At 44.0% G+C, this 17,789-nt stretch overlaps 1 protein-coding gene and 1 long non-coding RNA gene across 2 annotated transcripts in view; both read left to right on the forward strand.

The window, feature by feature from the left end:
- Positions 1-17,789, forward strand: part of COQ10B (coenzyme Q10B) — a 19,285-nt gene continuing 1,496 nt past the window's right edge. The window contains exons 1-4 of the mRNA XM_081019381.1: positions 1-158; positions 7,534-7,683; positions 9,948-10,140; positions 10,851-10,952. Coding sequence (XP_080875507.1) covers positions 82-158; positions 7,534-7,683; positions 9,948-10,140; positions 10,851-10,952 — 522 coding nt within the window. The 5' untranslated portion in view covers positions 1-81. The remainder of the gene's footprint in view (positions 159-7,533; positions 7,684-9,947; positions 10,141-10,850; positions 10,953-17,789) is intronic.
- LOC308484949 lies at positions 14,210-17,772 on the forward strand. The gene is made up of 2 exons (XR_013990206.1): positions 14,210-15,988; positions 16,112-17,772. It is a non-coding gene; the product is annotated as an uncharacterized lncRNA (long non-coding RNA).

The raw sequence follows: 17,789 nt of genomic DNA on the forward strand, positions 1-17,789 counted from the left end.
GGGCGGGTGTCTCCGGAGTGGAGGAAGGGTTGGGATGGGGGCCGTGAGGGAGACCTAAGTGGCGGCGGCGGAGGGTCGACTATGGCGCGGAGCGGCCGGGCCGTTGGGAAGGCGCTCGCCGCGCGGCTGGCCTTGACTCCGCGGAGAGCCGCTCTCAGGTATGAAAGGCGGGGTCGTGAGAAGCTCCGCCCACCGCTCTCTGAGGTGGGGGAGAAATAGCTTCCTCAGACCCAGAAAAGGCCGGCTGTGGGGAGGCGAGGGGTGCGAGGAGCTTCACCCTTCGCAGCCCGACCTCTCCGGGGAGCTTTTTCAGGCAGGCGAGGGAGGTCACCTCACCCCACCCCCGGCTCTGAGGGTGGCTCCCTGCCCTTGTTAGGCTTGCTCTGGTTTCCCCTTTCTCCGCCTCTTCTTCCCTCAGCGTGACAGGCAGAAGTTCAACAGGTGGCGTTCGCGCTTGCTTTCACGCTCTGTGCTGTGGGGAGGAGTGGAAAGGGGCCAAGGCTTGGGTACCTGGAGAATTGGGTTCGCTCCACCTCCTCCTCCTCCTGTTGTTGTTGTTTAGTCGTTTAGTCGTGTCTGACTCTTCGTGACCCCCTGGACCAGAGCACGTCAGGCACTCCTGTCTTCCACTGCCTCCCGCAGTTTGGTCAAAGTCATGCTGGTAGCTTCGAGAACACTATCCAACCATCTCGCCCTCTTTCGTCCCCTTTTTCTTGTGCCCTCCATCTTTCCCAACATCAGGGTCTTTTCCAGGGAGTCTTCTCTTCCCATGAGGTGGCCAAAGTATTGGAGCCTCAGCTTCAGGATCTGTCCTTCCAGTGAGCACTCAGGGCTGATTTCCTGCAGAATGGAGAGGTTTGATCTTCTTGCAGTCCATGGGACTCTCAAGAGTCTCCTCCAGCACCAGAATTCAAAAGCATCAATTCTTCGGCGCTCAGCCTTCTTTATGGTCCAGCTCTCACTTCCATACATCACTACTGGGAAAACCATAGCTTTAACTATACGGACCTTTGTTGGCAAGGTGATGTCTCTGCTTTTTAAGAGGCTGTCTAACTTGGTCCTCTGCCATGGAAGACAAAGCACAGGACAAAGCTGGTCGCAACAAAACAAAATGAAACAAAAAGCCCAGAGAACCAAGATGAGTTGTAGGAAGTCAGCTTTAATTTGCTCTACGAAATGAAGGGAGCGAAGTGGAATTATTTCGCTTAAAAGAGCCCCACACCTGTTAAACATCTATATATTATATGGAATTAAATGTGCATTGTTGTTGTAACTACTCATATTAAGGGGCAGGGGGATGTAATAGTGAAATACTTTCACTATGAGACTCTCTTGTCTACCCGCCTGGAGTTCATTAACATTAGGAGACAATTCTCGGAAACGCTTTGCCTGTTACGCTTGTCTGGAGTGTTTCTGTGGCATCTTGTTTGCAAAACGCTGCTGACTGCAAGAAAAGGATATGTTGTCCTATGGCTTTTATTTACAGTGCAGTCCTATGGAAGTAAGTCCCATTGAGCTTGAGAAGACTTACTCCAGGGTAAGCAAATACAGGATTGCAGCCTCCCATCATTAATGTTTTTCTTCGACTTCCCCATTAGTATCCAAAGCCGCTAACAAAAAACATTGTTGTGTAAAGAAACAATACAATGCATGCACTGTAAACTGAGCCCTTTTGCCTTTCAGAGGTGAAAGGATAGTCTTTTCCTCCTGCAAAGACCCTTTGCTCTTTGGTACCTGTCATCTGAGCTTGGATGGTGAACATCAGAGATTGTTCATCGTCTTAGCACATTTTTGCTCACTTTCGCCTGCCTTTATTCCTTTCCAACTCCCAGACTCCACTAAGAGCCTAATGCCTTTGCACTGCTATGAGCTGCCATGTCCTGCATGATTGTACAGCCCTTGGCCCTTTCCACCCTTTGGATGTTCCAAATCCCTGGGTTTTTTGGCAAGGGTAAAATGTAACTACTGATAGCAGAGACCCTGCCCGTTTCCATGCCCCACATAAGATATTCAACTTGGGAAATAGATTCTTGATGTCTTTATAATAGAACCAATGATGTGGGTTGGTTTTTTGCTTGTTGTTGTGTTTTTGAGAATTGTATTCTGCAAATTAGAGTAACTTTTCCTATGAAAATTTTCTGGTGCAAAGCACCCTATGCAAAACAAAATAAAAAATTTCCTTCCAGTAGCACCTTTGAGACAAACTACAGTGGTACCCCGCAAGACGAATGCCTCGCAAGACGGAAAACCCGCAAAACGAAAGGGTTTTCTGTTTTGGAGGCGCTTCGCAAGACGAATTTCCCTATGGGCTTGCTTCGCAAGACGAAAGCCCATAGGGAAATCTCTGGGGACCTCTTTTAAATGCTGTGGTGGGGAGCAAAGCCTTTCCCCCCCTCCGGCCTTCAGAAGAGGTCCAGGAAGGCCGGCGGGGGCCGAAAGGCTTTGCTCCCCACCGCCAGCATTTTAAAAGCAGTCCGGCATAGCAGGGAAGAGCTTCCCGCTATCGCGGACGGCTTTTGAAGGCAGGCGGGGGGAGCAAAGTCTTCCCCCCCCCCGCCCGCCTTCAGAAGAGGTCCTGGACCTCTTCTGAAGGCCGGCGGGGGGCAAAAGTCTTTGCTCCCCCCGCCTGCCTTCCCGGGGCAGCGGAGACTTCTCTGCTGTCCCGGGCGATCTTAAAATGCTGGCGGGCGGCAGCGAAGCTTTCGCTGCCACCCACCAGCATTTTAAAATCGCCCCGGGACAGCGGGGGCTTTTAAAATGCTGGCGGTCGGCAGCAAAGCCCTCCTGTCCCCGGAGCTTGCGGGGCGGGAGGTGGGGAGAAGGGCTTTTCTTCCCACCCCCAGCCTTCAGAACAGCCTTCTGAAGGCTGGGGGTGGGAAGAAAAGCCCTTGTCCCCCCCCCCCCCCAGCCTTCAGAAGAGGTCGGGGGACAGACTGTCCCCGGACCTGGTCTGAAGGCGGTTTCCCTAGGAACGCATTAATTGATTTTCAATGCATTCCTATGGGAAACCGTGCATCGCAAGACGAAAAACTCGCAAGAAGAAAAAACTTGCGGAACGAATTAATTTCGTCTTGCGAGGCACCACTGTATGTTTGTTATTGGTATGAGCTTTCGTGTGCATGCACACTTCTTCAGGTACCACATGAAAGCTCGTACCAATAACAAACTTAGTTGGTCTCTAAGGTACTACTGGAAGGAAAAAAATTATTTTGTTTTGACTACGGCAGACCAACACGGCTACCTACCTGTAACACCCTATGCAAATTAGGGTAAAGTTGCATTGAATTATATGCATCAGAAAATTTTCTGATGCCCTTGAGTGAACTAATTTAGCATGTTTGTTGTACTTAGTAAAGAAAGTTAAAAACCCTGCAGCTACTAAAATTGCCTAATAATTACTTGTAACTAGCATCCATTTATTGTTGCTAACAAAATGATGAAATATTCCCCCCACTGGAAATTACCCACCCTGCATCACTAGCCAGAACCCACCTCCCCAATTAATCATTGCATCTGTCAAATAATAACTGTCAATTAATCGTTGTATCTTCTAACTTGGTGTTGTTCAACCTTGGGGTTCCCAGGTGTTGTTGGACTACAACTCTCAGCATTCCTGATTGGGCATGTTGAGATTTGGAGTCTAGTAACATCTGGTTGATACTGACAATCTCTCTAACTGCAAGGTTTTTATTCTATGGTCTGCTGATTAAATGGAAAATACTGTATTTTTCGCACCATAACACTCACTTTTTTCCTCTTAGAAAGTAAGGGGAAATGTCTGTGCGTGTTATGGAGCGAATGCCTACGGATGGCAGGGGGATCTGCTGCAGTCGTGAGCAGAGGATCCATGGTTCCCCTTCCTTCCCTCCTCCGTAGCTCGCTTTGAAACAGCAAAGCGGGAGAAGAGCCGCTGAATGGGGAGGAGAGAGGGACAGAGAGCCTGCTTGCTTTAAAGGAGCAAAGCAGGAGAGGAGAGGAGCCGCTTACATGAGTCCGGAGCTATTTTTTTCAGCGAGCCAGGGAGGAGGGAGAGAACAGCTCGCTAAATAGCAGCAAAGTTTTTCGCAAGCAGGCTCTCTGTCCCTTCTCCTCCCCACTCAGCTGGCTAAATGGTAGCAAAGTTTTTCAGCAAGCCGGGGAGGAGGGAGAGAACAGCTCGCTAAATAGCAGCAAAATTTTTCGCAAGCAGGCTCTCTGTTCCTCTCTCCTCCCCACTCAGCTGGCTAAATAGCAGCAAAGTTTTTCAGCGAGCCGGGGAGGAGGGAGAGAAGCAGAGCCTTTAAAGGAGCAAAGCGGGAGAGGAGAGGAGCCTTCTCCCCTTATACCCCTCTTCTGCATTATTAACAGCATCCTTCTCCACCCACCCCACACGTGTTCCTTGTCCCTTGAGTGCTTTTCCTTCCCTCCCCACTTAAAACGTGGTTACAAAGCACGGATCCACATGGATCCTCAGGATTTTTGCACTGGGTCACCCCAAATTCACCATCAGATCACATAGCATGTCCATGGCTACAGCTTGCACCAAAAAAAGCACGCACCCACTGTTGCCTGGGGCCGCAGTGGTGCAAAAACATGGTTACAAAGCATGGATCCACATGGATCCTCAGGATTTTTGCATTGGGCTACCCCAAACTCACCGTCAGATCACATGTCTGTGGCCACAGCATGAACCACAAAAATCATACATCCACTGTTTCGTTTAGAATATATTTTTTCTTGTTTTCCTCCTCTAAAAACTATGTGCGTATTATGGTCGGGTGCGTGTTATGGTGCGAAAAATACGGTACTTTGAAAGAATGTGCCTGCTGCTACAGTAAACACAGGGGGAAACTAAACTTTATTTCACCTGGGTTAAAGACCCAGTTTGGCACCCCCCACATGTGCATTTGCGTACACACACAGGTTGGGAGTCCTCTGGAGGCTTCACCCAGGGCAAAACCCTCGGCTATCCCCCCCTGTAGTTGTGGCATTGCTTAACATACATATTTAAGAAGTTAAAATTAGTTGCCCTTCAAAAAATGTTATGTAACTACAACAGTCTGTATAGTAGTGCTTTCAGTGTTGCCCACAAAAAGTATTCCTTTGAAACTGGTACAACAGTACGCTAGCTATTGTCTCTAAGGTTCCCCTGCAGTGCCTGTCTCCCATTTCTATTCATTTTGGTACATGCAATATGTACTTGTCTTTGTTCAGAGACCCAAGGCAGAAGAAGAATAAACAGCACTTTGAAACATTGATAATTTGAGTTCTGTGATTCATAGATTACCTTTTTGATCAAGGAGATCAGCTGGGAAAGGTCAAATTCATTTCTAACTTCTCATCCTTGTGCCTGTTCAATTCTAATGTTGTAATTCTAATCTAGTTTTATAGCTGAAGCGATACATTTGAGGTTTTGATGAGGACATACAGTACTGTGAAAAGCTTCACAGCTTTCCCGATACATAGAGGATTCCCAGCCACTAAGCTAAATTACCCCCCCCCAAACATACACACTTTGAAATCTCAACTCATAACTGTGAACATTGATCTTCTAACGAAGGGTGGTATAGAAATTGAATAAATAATAAAATAGTAGGGGTGAGGGACCTCTGGTCTGCAGACCAAGCTTTGTCTGTCAGGGATCCCAGTTTGACCCATAAGGCTGTTTCCCCCCAACCACATCCACTTACCCCACACCTGACATCATAAGTGACATAATGTAAAACCTCTGAGGGCTCAACGTGATCTCTCAGTTTCTTTATTTGCAGTTCCTTGCTCTAAGCGGGGAAAGGTGTTTCCATTGAAAACAGTGCTGAAGCCTAATGTTCTGATTAATTTTGCATCCAGTGTTGTTTCCCAAAGAATATTGTTAGCAGTTAAGTGAAATATCAAAGATCTGGACAGAGTTTGCTAGATCAAAATGAAAAAAAAAAAAAATCCTGCACACAATAGAAGCTTCAGTGTTTAGTTTGCAAGTAAAAATAATTGGTCCTGCTAAAGAAAGTGGTTATTTTGCCATCAAGCTAAGTAGAAGATTTCTTAATTGAAATCCCAACATAAAAAGAGTTATTAGCACATGCTTGAGTGCATATATTAAAATATCTGCACTAATTTTTTTGTTCTGGACACAACACTGAGGGATTTTGAGATCAGAAAAAGGCGTCCTACTTTTCCTGATTTTTTCAGAAGCTTGTATGACTGTAAGTTAAAACAAATTTATGATACAACAGTAATCAGCTATGATAGCTAACACGAACCACTGTGTTTAGAGAGGGAATATGAATTCTGGATACTGAAGGACCACTATACAAAATGGTCATCACTATTGTATCTTGCTTCTGGACTTCCAGAGCGTATATGGCAACACTAAATTATGTAAGAAAATTATGCAAGAAAATTATTTAAGTGACTGCCTTTCAGGGTCTTTCACATATATTGCCAGCACTATTACTTTGGGGGTAAGAATTTACCGTATTTTTTGCACCATAACACTCACTTTTTTCCTCCTAGAAAGTAAGGGGAAATGTCTGTGCGTGTTATGGAGGGAATGCCTACGGGTGGCATGCCTACGGATTTTCCTCCCCTAAAAACTACATGCGTGTTATGGTCGGGTGCGTGTTATAGAGCGAAAAATACGGTAGATGTCTAGGGGAGGGGGGCTTCATTTGTGGAAAAATGTTGCTATTTCAAGCAGTGTTGACATTAGTGTGGAATTGCTTTTGCCACCATGGTTAAGTTTTGAAAATCTAGATCCTTTCATTCAAAGCCAGCAACATTTGTACCAGTGCAGATCTGTGGCATGTGGGACCCTCAGGGGTAGGGAGAAATTTCCCCTGACCATTACCAGCAAGTTTGTCACAGAAGATGTTAGAAGACTCCTATGCAAGATTGCTCTTCTCGGTGTGCTAAGAGGGGTGAGAAAACATTTTGGTACAGAGGAGCACGTGACTACTACTTCTAGCTTGAAGAATCCCTGCCTGTGCAAGAACAAGAATTACTGTTTTCAAGGATGTATGGTTCAAGCTTATTTTACTGTTTTATAGCAGAAAGGGACAGAGTATTAGAGATGCTATAGGGCAGTTCAAACAGATGAGCATAGGGTAACGTGGCCTCAGACTGACTTGGAGCCAAGTCTTAAGGGGTGGATGGCCTTTGTATTGTACTGTTGCCAGGTTCTTTCTCATGACTGAGATATATTTAGGTTGTCCTAAAAAGTTAGCCTAATCCTGAACAGCTTGCAAGCTATGATTGTCCTTGTGTTACATTTTGATTTAATGAGCGAGATCCAACTGCGACGTCCTGCTTGCGCAACAGCCTTCTACTTGCCAAATGGGACTTTCCCTTCCTCTTCTCCCCATAAGCCTTCAGCTCCCCAATCAGCTCCAGAAATTCTGGAGAACCCTCTGGAGCAGATTGGAGGGGAGGGCTTCAGGGAAAGGAGATGGGGCAGCCCTCTGGCTTGACGCTGGATCTTGCACATTATTATTTAGATAAATGATAAATTATTTTGTTAAGCATGGGCTAATTCTAATAAAGAAATTTAAATCATTGCAGGCATTTGACTTCTTGGGAAATTTTGTTGAGCAAGGCCCCTCTGCTTCAAGTACCTGGAACGCACTGTGTTTTTTCAAGAAGAACTTTCTTCAACATTACTTCACCATTAGGGAACAAAAGGAAAGAATATTCAGAAAGAAGAATTATAGGGTTTGTATACAAATAAGTAGAATTACAATTGTATATGAATGCATGGTGTTGATTTGCATGACCAAATTTTGATCAATGTTTCGACTTCTATTGGTTTTGCCCAAGATGTGTTTACTTAAAATTGATTCAAGTCTTATTTATTTGTGAGTTACTTCATTCTCAGTCTTTGAAGAATTTACGTTTCACAGATAGTCACATTATGAGGCAAACATGGGACTCCCATCTCTCTCTTTGCTGCATAATTTTTTGTATGGGGATGCTGCATAATTTTTTATATGGGGATGGGGATCTTCACTGAGATCATGTTGTCTAATTTAGAAGCAAATATATTGTACAGTGCAGTTTAGAAAGTACATGGTGTGCTTAAATTAGGTGCACCGTATAGTGTCATATTGTCACACCAGTACACATGTGAACTTTTTTTACTAATTTGGAAGGCAAGGGTATTTAACAAATTTGATGAAGCTATTATGTTTTGCGCCCGTGCTTGGGTTTTTCTGGCTCATCATCCCCTTGTATCCATGGAAACCTGCTCTTCAGAATGGGTTTTTTTGGGAACAGCACAGAATACAGGTTTGGAGGGCTGCAGAGAGAGAAGATAATTGTCCAACTGGAAGTTGTTTTCTCCGTGTGCAAAGTATGTTTTGGATCCAAACCACAGAATGGCTCTTTGCCTAAAGTTATAAAAACTGTTACACTGTTTAGAAACAGTTAAGCAGTCTTCATGTTTACAGTGCAAGGATTCCCATACATAAGTAGGTTACCGTAGTTAAGTTGCTGAAGCGTGTATTTCTGTGTTAATAATTTGCAGAGCTGTACTGGCAATATTAATTTTGGTAGAAATTGCTATGCTGTTACAATGTGGCTTGAAGTGTAAAAATAAATCCCTTGAGTCAAATAGCACCATAGAGTGAAGGAGACTCTTACGGACATTTACATGGAAGTAATTAAGCTTCACCGAATACAGTGGAGTTTCTTCTGAGTACATTCATAGGATTGTGCTGTAAAACAGGTTTGAGCCTGATTTAACTCCTATTGAAATGAATGGAAAAGTGAAAATACCAAACACTTAAGGTAACTGTGGTCCACTGTATGCTCAGAAATTTCTCAAAGTAGGGTAGGGAAAGCCTTCGCATTTTGCCTTTATCATAAAATAAACTTTAATTGGGTCAAGAAAACTGGAGTAGATTTTTTTTTTGAAGTGTGTGTACCAAAACTATGAAGGGACGCGGGTGGCGCTGTGGGTTAAACCACAGAGCCTAGGACTTGCCGATCAGAAGGTCGGTGGTTCAAATCCCCGGGACGGGGTGAGCTCCCTTTGCTCAGTCTCTGCTCCTGCCAACCTAGCAGTTCGAAAGCACATCAAAGTGCAAGTAGATAAATAGGTATCACTCTGGCGGGAAGGTAAACGGTGTTTCCGTGTGCTGCTCTGGTTCGCCAGAAGCGGCTTTGTCATGCTGGCCACATGACCCGGAAGCTGTACGCCGGCTCCCTCGGCCAGTAAAGCGAGATGAGCGCCACAACCCCAGAGTCGGTCACGACTGGACCTAATGGTCAGGGGTCCCTTTACCTTTACCTTTTACCAAAACTATATATATAAATGTTAAAAGGCTACAGGAGCTAATGGGACCCCAAAGAAAAATGTTACCTGCCCTTCCTACAAGGTTCTCAGGTTGGCACACACATTTCTTCACCCTCCATTCATTTTTATCTTCCCAGCTGCCCTGTGAGGTAGGCTAGTGTGTGTGTGTGTGTGTGTGTGTGTGTGTGTGTGTAAGGAAGAGATACATTTCATAACTGAAGAGCTCAAGCATAAAAGGTAAAGGTACCCCTGCCCGTACGGGCCAGTCTTGACAGACTCTAGGGTTGTGCGCCCATCTCACTCAAGAGGCCAGGGGCCAGCGCTGTCCGGAGACACTTCCGGGTCACGTGGCCAGCGTGACAAAGCCGCATCTGGTGAGCCAGCGCAGCACACGGAAACGCCGTTTACCTTCCCGCCAGTAAGCGGTCCCTATTTATCTACTTGCACCCGGGGGTGCTTTTGAACTGCTAGGTTGGCAGGCGCTGGGACCGAGCAACGGGAGCGCACCCCGCCGTGGGGATTCGAACCGCCGACCTTTCGATCGGCAAGCCCTAGGCGCTGAGGCTTTTACCCACAGCGCCACCTGCGTCCCAGCTCAAGCATAGGAAAGCACAAAAATGATGCATGACTTGGTCCTTTGAATACTGCTTGTAATACTAAGTTCCACTTTTCTTCTTGTCAGGTATTCTATGCAAGAAATGTATGATGTGGTAGCAGTTGTAAGTGAATACAAGAACTTTGTGCCATGGTGCAAAAAGTCAGATGTGTTATCCAAGCGCTCAGGATATTGCAAGGCACACTTAGAAGTTGGATTTCCTCCTGTGTTGGAGAAATACACTTCGGTTTGTACACTAGTGAGACCTCATTTGGTTAAGGTAATGATTTTTTAAAAGCATCTTGTATTGTATAATTGCTTGCAGCTTTCCTGCCATTCTATTATATGTAGACAGATGTGCTTGTTCAATACAGATTGCACACACTCCAGAAATTGCTACCTCCCCATCCAGTTTTTGTTTTAAGTTATGGGTTCTCTATACAGAACAGAAGTGCAATAAATAATGCACCTATTTTGCATTAATGCATTATTTTGTTTTTATATCCGCTGAAAAGAAACCTGAAGCTAATACGCTGGAACGTACATTGCCAGTTTTCTCTAGTATAAGACACATTTGTAGAGATTCTTCAAAAACTTGCAACAGCTCCCTTCAGTTTCATTGGGTTGGATCCTATTTGTCTTTTCCATGAACAGCACTTGAATCCAACAGAGGCTCCTTTTCCTTGCTTATTTTTCAGCGCGGATGGCATTGTTAAGAACTTTTTAAGTGGAGATACTAGAGTTTGAATCTGGGACCCCCACTGATCCATGGTCTCTACCCATACCTTTGGGACTTTTATTTTTTCCCCTCCTTCTCCGGGCATAAAAAGGAAGCACTTTCTAACATTATGAAATAACAAATGAGAAATTATGGATTTTATTCTGGTCTTGTAGTTCTAGTTTATGTGGAAGCCGAAATAAGTTGAACATCTAGGTCTGAGGGTTTTGAATCCAATACAAAAGTGTTAAAACGGTTAACCTTTTTCCTAGGCATCATGCACAGATGGAAAACTATTTAATCATCTGGAAACAGTGTGGCGCTTCAGTCCAGGAATCCCTGGCTATCCAAGAACGTGTACCTTGGATTTTTCAGTAAGTATGAGAATAAGCCTTCCAAGCTCTTCAGACTACCGAAATATACCTTTAAAGCCATAACAAGCTGTGCTTGCATGTCACACTAAACTATAGTTTAAGGCAGGGGCAGCCAGCATGTTGCACAGTAGATGTTGTTGGACTACAACTCTCATTAACCCAGCCAGCCTTGCTGGTGGTGAAGGATGAAGGAGTTGTAGTCAGACAACAGCTGCCGGGCACCATGTTGACTACCCCTGGTTTAGTAAGGTGTGAAAGAGCGGGAATGAGCTGCCATGAACCTCTGATTTGTGCACTTCCTTCCTCTCCCTGCTGCATGGTTGCGAGGGGTTTGGAAGCTTTTGCTTAACTGCCGTTTGTTAAGTCACCCAAATCAACAAACTCTGGTTAACACTGACTGTGATTTGACATTAGCTTGTTCAGAACTAACCATGATTGTTGAAGCTTGGCTTGTTTAAACTAACCATAGTTAGAATCTGACCTGGAACTATATTTAGATGACGTGATAAGCCACGGATATTGCTAGGTAGTTAAAAAGACTGGGGCCCAAGCCCATGACACAAATTTGCTTGATAATTTGTGTGATAATTTCTGTGTAAAGAAACAAATTTAGATGGCATACATTAGTACAGCTAGGTGATTTTTGTCAACCTAGTTTATGTAAAAAGAATACTCTGAACATGTGCAGTTTTACAGTTTAAACTCACTTAAGTCATAGCACCATCTTGATTACTCGGGAATACACATTTTGTTTGGGAAACATATAATACAGTGGCACCTTGGTTCTCAAACTTTTAAGGTGTGCTTTCCCATAGAAAGTAATGCAAAATGGATTAATCCATTCCAGACTTTGAAAAACAATCCCTAAAACAGCAATTTTACTATCTAACGAGACCACTGATTCATAAAATGAAAGCAATAATCAATGTACTGTACTATAAAATAGAGACAGTATTGTAGATGATAAAAATGAAAATTAATTTTTTCCCTTACCTTCACTGATGATAGTCATTGTTTGGATGGGGGGCTTTTATCCATATCTGCAGTCACACAGTCAATCAACCCGTAGCTGAACTGGGTTCCACACAGTCACAAAAACAAATTAACTGAAAAAGCCTCAAAGACAAAAACGCAAAATAAATAGCAAAAACAAAAGCGCCAAACTTAATCTGTTCTGGAAGTTCGTTTGACTTCCAAAATGTTCGAAAATTAAAGCACAGCTTCTGATTGGTTCAGGCGCCCCAGAAACAATAGCCGACAGCTGCATTGGACGTTCAGCTTCCAAAAAACGTTCAAAAACCAGAACACTTACTTCCAAGTTTTCAGCGTTTGAGTACCAAGGTGTTTGAGAACCAAGGTACCACTGTATATTTTTTAAAAGAAAAGTAGCAATATGTACATGCCTAGTCAGCTGTCTCCGACAATAGAGTGCTTTAAAAAATAAGAGAGGATGATGCAGTGACCACAGTCACGGGGCATGTTTGCTTCTACCCCCATTTTCTGCTGTTCTATGGGTGTTCATTTTGGAGAGGCTGGACCTCTAAGTGCAGCTCTAGTTCTACCACTTCTGTTCCTGTGTGTTGCAGCATGTCCCCAGTTGCCCTGTAAGCCAAAAAGATTTTTCTATAAAGTTGCGAATGGGGAAGCGATTTGAGGCCCAGTACAAAAGACCTGGGGTTCTGGCTTTCAAGGTCACCCCTTATTAATAATACCTGTGTGCCACAATGTGGGTAATCAAAAGGAGAAGTGAAAGCTTCCAAACTCCATGGGAGGAGGGGAGCACAAACCTGATACTTGTAAATGCAGTTTAATACAATGTGCAAATGCCGTCAGTGTGTTGCTCCCAACTGTGTTTATTTTAATTAAAGAAACCAAAAGCGACCTGAATTCTAAACATGCCTTTTAAACGTGTATATATAAACATAAATTATTATAAACTTTAAAGTTTTCTTTCTGCTAGGGGTGGTATGTGAACTATCTTCACTTCAAATGTGTTTATCTACATGTTATGAAAGAAGGCTGATTCTTAATTGCTTTGAATACACTTGGGGTACTGGAAAACTCTAAATCGCACTTTCCTTCACTAAGCAATTCAACACCATTGTTTGTGTTGTTTCTAGCTTATCATTCAAACTTAGTTTGTTTTTCATTTATTATTTTTTCAGAAGAAAGATGGATTCTCATTTGCTACTACTGATTTGTAGTTTCAACATAGGGCAGGATCCAAAGTGCCATTTTGGGCACACCAAAGAGCTTGCAGATTTTCCCTCTTTCAACAGCAGATCTTTCATGCCTCCTTCCACTATGTTTCTGAAAGTCCCCTTAGTTTCCAAATGGTATGTCATGTAGTGAGAGGAAGAGGGTTGACTGCTGTAAGCCCCTTGGATTTGTAGAACCAACCCTGCCCATATATTGTTCATTCTAAGGAAAAGAGCACGAAAACATGTGTCAGATAGCATTGATGAAAGTTAGTCCCAAGAACCTACTTGTCAGAGCTGCTTCCAGATCCTAGCTCACAGAGGATCACGCTAGCCAGCGATCATTAAATAAAAGTCTTTATTGAGTTACAGTTTCCATTCTCAAGCTGCTGCGTGCAACTCTACGTCTCATGGTTAGATCGGCGAAGCTCCATCTGAGTCTCCGCCCCTTGTACACCAACTTAATATCCTAGCCTTGCTCCACCTTTTCCGCCTGACTGTTCTTCTCTGGGTCCCTCTGCCCCCCGGGGTCTCTTCCTTCCGGGATTCCTCTGACGCTGACGCTGACCCCCCTGACTCTTCTCCCTCCTTTCGGCGGGCTTTAGGACCTGGCTCCCTTTCCGGGCTGCCTACTGCGCCACTTTCCTGTGCATTTGAACTTGGCACGCGCGCCCAACCTTCCACCTTCCGTCTGACCGTTTCTTCGCTCCCCGATGGAGGTGTGGCCACTCCTGACTCGTGCCCTCCCCCCTGTTGTGAGCTGCCAGCGCTTGATCCCTGGCGCCCTTCCTCTTCCCTGCTCTCTGGCGGTGACGCTGGTCCCGATTTCCAACTGCTCCCCTCTGAGTCCCCTCTGGCTCTATCTTCCTGGGGTGTCCCCCTAGGCTCCCCCCTTGCCCTGGCCACTGGTGCTCCTTTCTGTGAATCTTCTGATTCACTGGAAAGACTCGGAGATCTCGGGTCGTCGTCATCACTCATCTTTTCTTCTGCCTCCTCTCCCTCGCTCTCTGTTTCCTCCCTTGCCCTTGCCTCTGCTCCTGAACCCCTGACACTACTCCTATGGTTCATGGTTGTAGTTTTCTTATGGTTCAGAGGGAGCCTTGGAGCTCTCACAGAGGGTGGGATCCAGCATCACACCAGAGAGCATGATGGGATTGCCCTCCCTCCCTCCTGCAGTCCCACCCCAACTTAATTTTCTCCAGAAGATCCCTCCAACCTTCAGGAGTAGATTTGAGGTGGGGTAGGTGCAAGGGGCTTCAGAGGGGGAGAATGAACCGATTTCCACTTGCACAAAAACAATGAACAATCCATCGTTTTATTTGTGCGTACGCTCCCTTTCAGAAATTAAAACCATGCTCAAGGCGGCTTGCAACATATAAAAAATTGCATGATTACAAACATAACAAAAGGAGTCATAAACAATAAATAAAATATCAAGAAGTACACAACCAAACTGAACCATTTCCTCATAAATCATAAGATGTAAAATATACAAAAAATTAACAGCAATAAGAGCAACAAACCACACCCTAAGCAAACTTCCTAAACAATACCCCAGCTCAGGGGCCAGCAAACCTTTTCAGCAAGGGACCAGTCCACTGTCCCTCAGACCTTGTGGGGGGCCAGATTATATTTTGAAAAAAATATACGAACAAATTCCTATGCCCTACAAATAACCCAGAGATGCATTTTAAATAAAAGCACACATTCTACTCATGTAAAAACACAGATTCCCGGACCGTCTGCGGGCTGGATTTAGAAGGCAGTTGGGCCGCATCTGGCCCCCAGGCCTTAGTTTGCCTACCCATGCCCCAGCCCAAGAGTCTGCTTAGCAACCTCAGCTCTTTTAGCTGGAGTCAGTCAGGGCTCGCCATCCCAGGTCAGGTGGAAAAAGGCCTGCAAGGCAGGGAGGTCTTCTAGGACACACTGCCAAGAGAATACCAAGGTTGGCTATCACTCAATGAAATGACAGGCTTTTCCTCATATCCTGATGTTGCTGCCTTGAATGTTGTTGTTATTACCCCACCCATCTGGCTGGGTTGCAATGAAATTATCCAGACTGGTCACACCGGTGCCTAACCTAGCAGGACTATTGTAAATTTTATATCACAGGCCTCATAATAAATAAACCTAAGTAGTATATTTTTCATGGATTTCTTCCTGGAGTCTATAAACTTATTAATAAACCAGTGCACTTTTAAATGAACAGTATAGTCTGTCCAAAAGTTCTGCTAACACCTGCCATTAACTCCCTAGCTTCCTTTTTCGTTCCTCTTTTTAAAAAGGAGCACAGCTTGTATGATGAGATCATTTCTGTAACTTGAGAATTTGTTTAATTTACTTTTAGCTACATTGGTTTGAGAATTGCCATGCAAGTTCAAACTAGTGAAAACCAAACTGTTGCAAACAGTTCATTTATCCAGGGGCTGTTTTTTAGTTCTTCCACATTTTAAATCTAATCATCTAGTGCAACCCCCTGGAATGGAGGAATCTTTGGCCCAATGTGGGGCTGGAATCCACAACCCTGAGATTAAGAGTCTCCTATTATCCCTTCACTTTGGGTATTCTGACTTTTTGTCAAAGTTTAATAAGAATAAATGTGTGTTGCTATGCACGCTCAGTCACACTCTCTTTCCAATTCTGGTGCTTCTGAAAGTCTATAACTGCTGTTTGCAACATTTAAAACAACAGCAACAGCCTTATTTTTACAAACCATCTTCAAACCTTGCCAGGAAAGGAAGTGAAGCATGTGACTATTCTATAGCATTTCCCGATCCTTCGTACTTTCTGCAAATTAGTTGAACCTTCTTAATAAACTGGGTGGACTCTGTATTTTTTGTTGTGTTCAGTTAGCACTTGCACAAACTGCTCTTGGCTCAGATAAATTTAGGATGAAATTCAATGTTACATTGGTAACCCCATCTTTCCTCGTCTACCTGTAACACTAATGCGATGATTGAGAGTGGTTGCAACTGCAAATAGGTGATCAGAAGCAGGATCCTCAATTCTAATCCTGCCCTGCTGATAGTCCCCCACCCCCCAAAAAGTGTGTGTTCCAGCTGGGCTCTACAACTAAGAAAAACTGCTTGGAAGAATCAGCATGCGAAGGGTTTTTAAAAACTCTTATCAGTGCCCCTCACCCGCTCCACCCAATTATCTCAGCACACAAACTTGTGCTTGCTGTGATAATTCTAGTTCTGCCTTCACATATGTACATGATTGCATAGAATTGCATAGAATTGCAGACCTTTTGAGTGGTTCTACCAGAATAAATCCCAAGCAGTTTTTTAGACATTGCAACCATAGTCTGGTACGAAGAGGGAAATGTTCAGTGCTAAGGGATTTCTAGCCAAAAGCTTTCAAATTAACTCCCCCCCCCTTTTTTGGGGATTCCACTTTTAAAATATTTTCTTTGCTATAGTTTAGGATTATGCCCGAATACAGTAACTAATTGTTTCATTGTTTTCAATTTGATTTTGTCATGACTGACTGAAGAGGCAGTAGATAACAGCAAACTCTGCTGAAGACAAGATAGGACTGTATCTGCATGGGAATGGGATCAACCCAGCCCATTCCACCTAACTGCTCACATGGTGGATATCCTTATGGAATTGGCCTCCTTGGAGATCTGATCTGCATTGTCATTAATTATAAACAGTAATGATCTAATGGATCTGGCCAAACCCATGGGGCTATGTAGAGCCCAATTTCAGATCTCCACGATCCCTTTTCCAACCTGTGTTACATCTGCATAGGTTTGTAAGGTGCATACCCTGCACTCAGAGCAGCTTATAAACAGCTTGATTTTATTTATTAACCCAGATTAAAACCAAGAGGAAAATATATAATTCAAAGCATCCCACCCACTTCTAAAAGACCAGATATCTAAAGGCCAAAGGCCTGATTACAGCGGAACATTTTGCCTGGTGCCTAAAGACCCCCTGGACCTCTCACTTCTTTACGAGTCATGTCCTTAATAGGCATACATTCTCAGTAACTTCACACATATCCTTAATGTGTAGTTTTGGTTGCAACCACGTGTTGTAACATGACAGTGGCAGTAGTGGAATTGCTTTTGTTTCATTTATTGAAAGAGTGACCGGTTTAATTCCTGTATCAGCAGAAAGGTGGTGCGCAGCAGTTTTCTTTCGTCAGATCTTAAAATTTCAGCCTATATAAATTCTTTTATTAATGAAATTCAGCTCTAAGTGGTGATGCTTATGCAAGTGAAATGCCATCCACAAAAATTAGGAGACCCGAGGGAAACTCAGAAGACTGCCCAACTACAGAAAATCAAACAAAAAGAGAAACGTACTCCACACTGAAATGTTTCGTGTTTACATTGGTATGTGGCTGTTGGCACCTAAATTCAAAATGCACTGAAAAGGTTATGCATAAGTGGAAGGCAAAATGCAAAGAGCTACAGCTAAAACCTTTTCTGTACAAGGGGGTTTCGTTAGCTGCAAGCTGAGGGAGGCTATCATGAGAAGATGCAGCCAAGAGGAAAATACCCAGGGGAACTTACTATGATTCCATAATTGCCTTGAATATATCCAACAAAGTTCTTTGGTCCTTTGCTGAAATGGATGCAGGAAAGAATGGGCCTAGCCATCTTTTTGTGAGTGACTGACACAACTTA

This window comes from Podarcis pityusensis (genome assembly GCF_964106645.2).
Source record: "Podarcis pityusensis genome assembly, chromosome: 1".
Lineage (NCBI taxonomy): Eukaryota > Metazoa > Chordata > Lepidosauria > Squamata > Lacertidae > Podarcis > Podarcis pityusensis.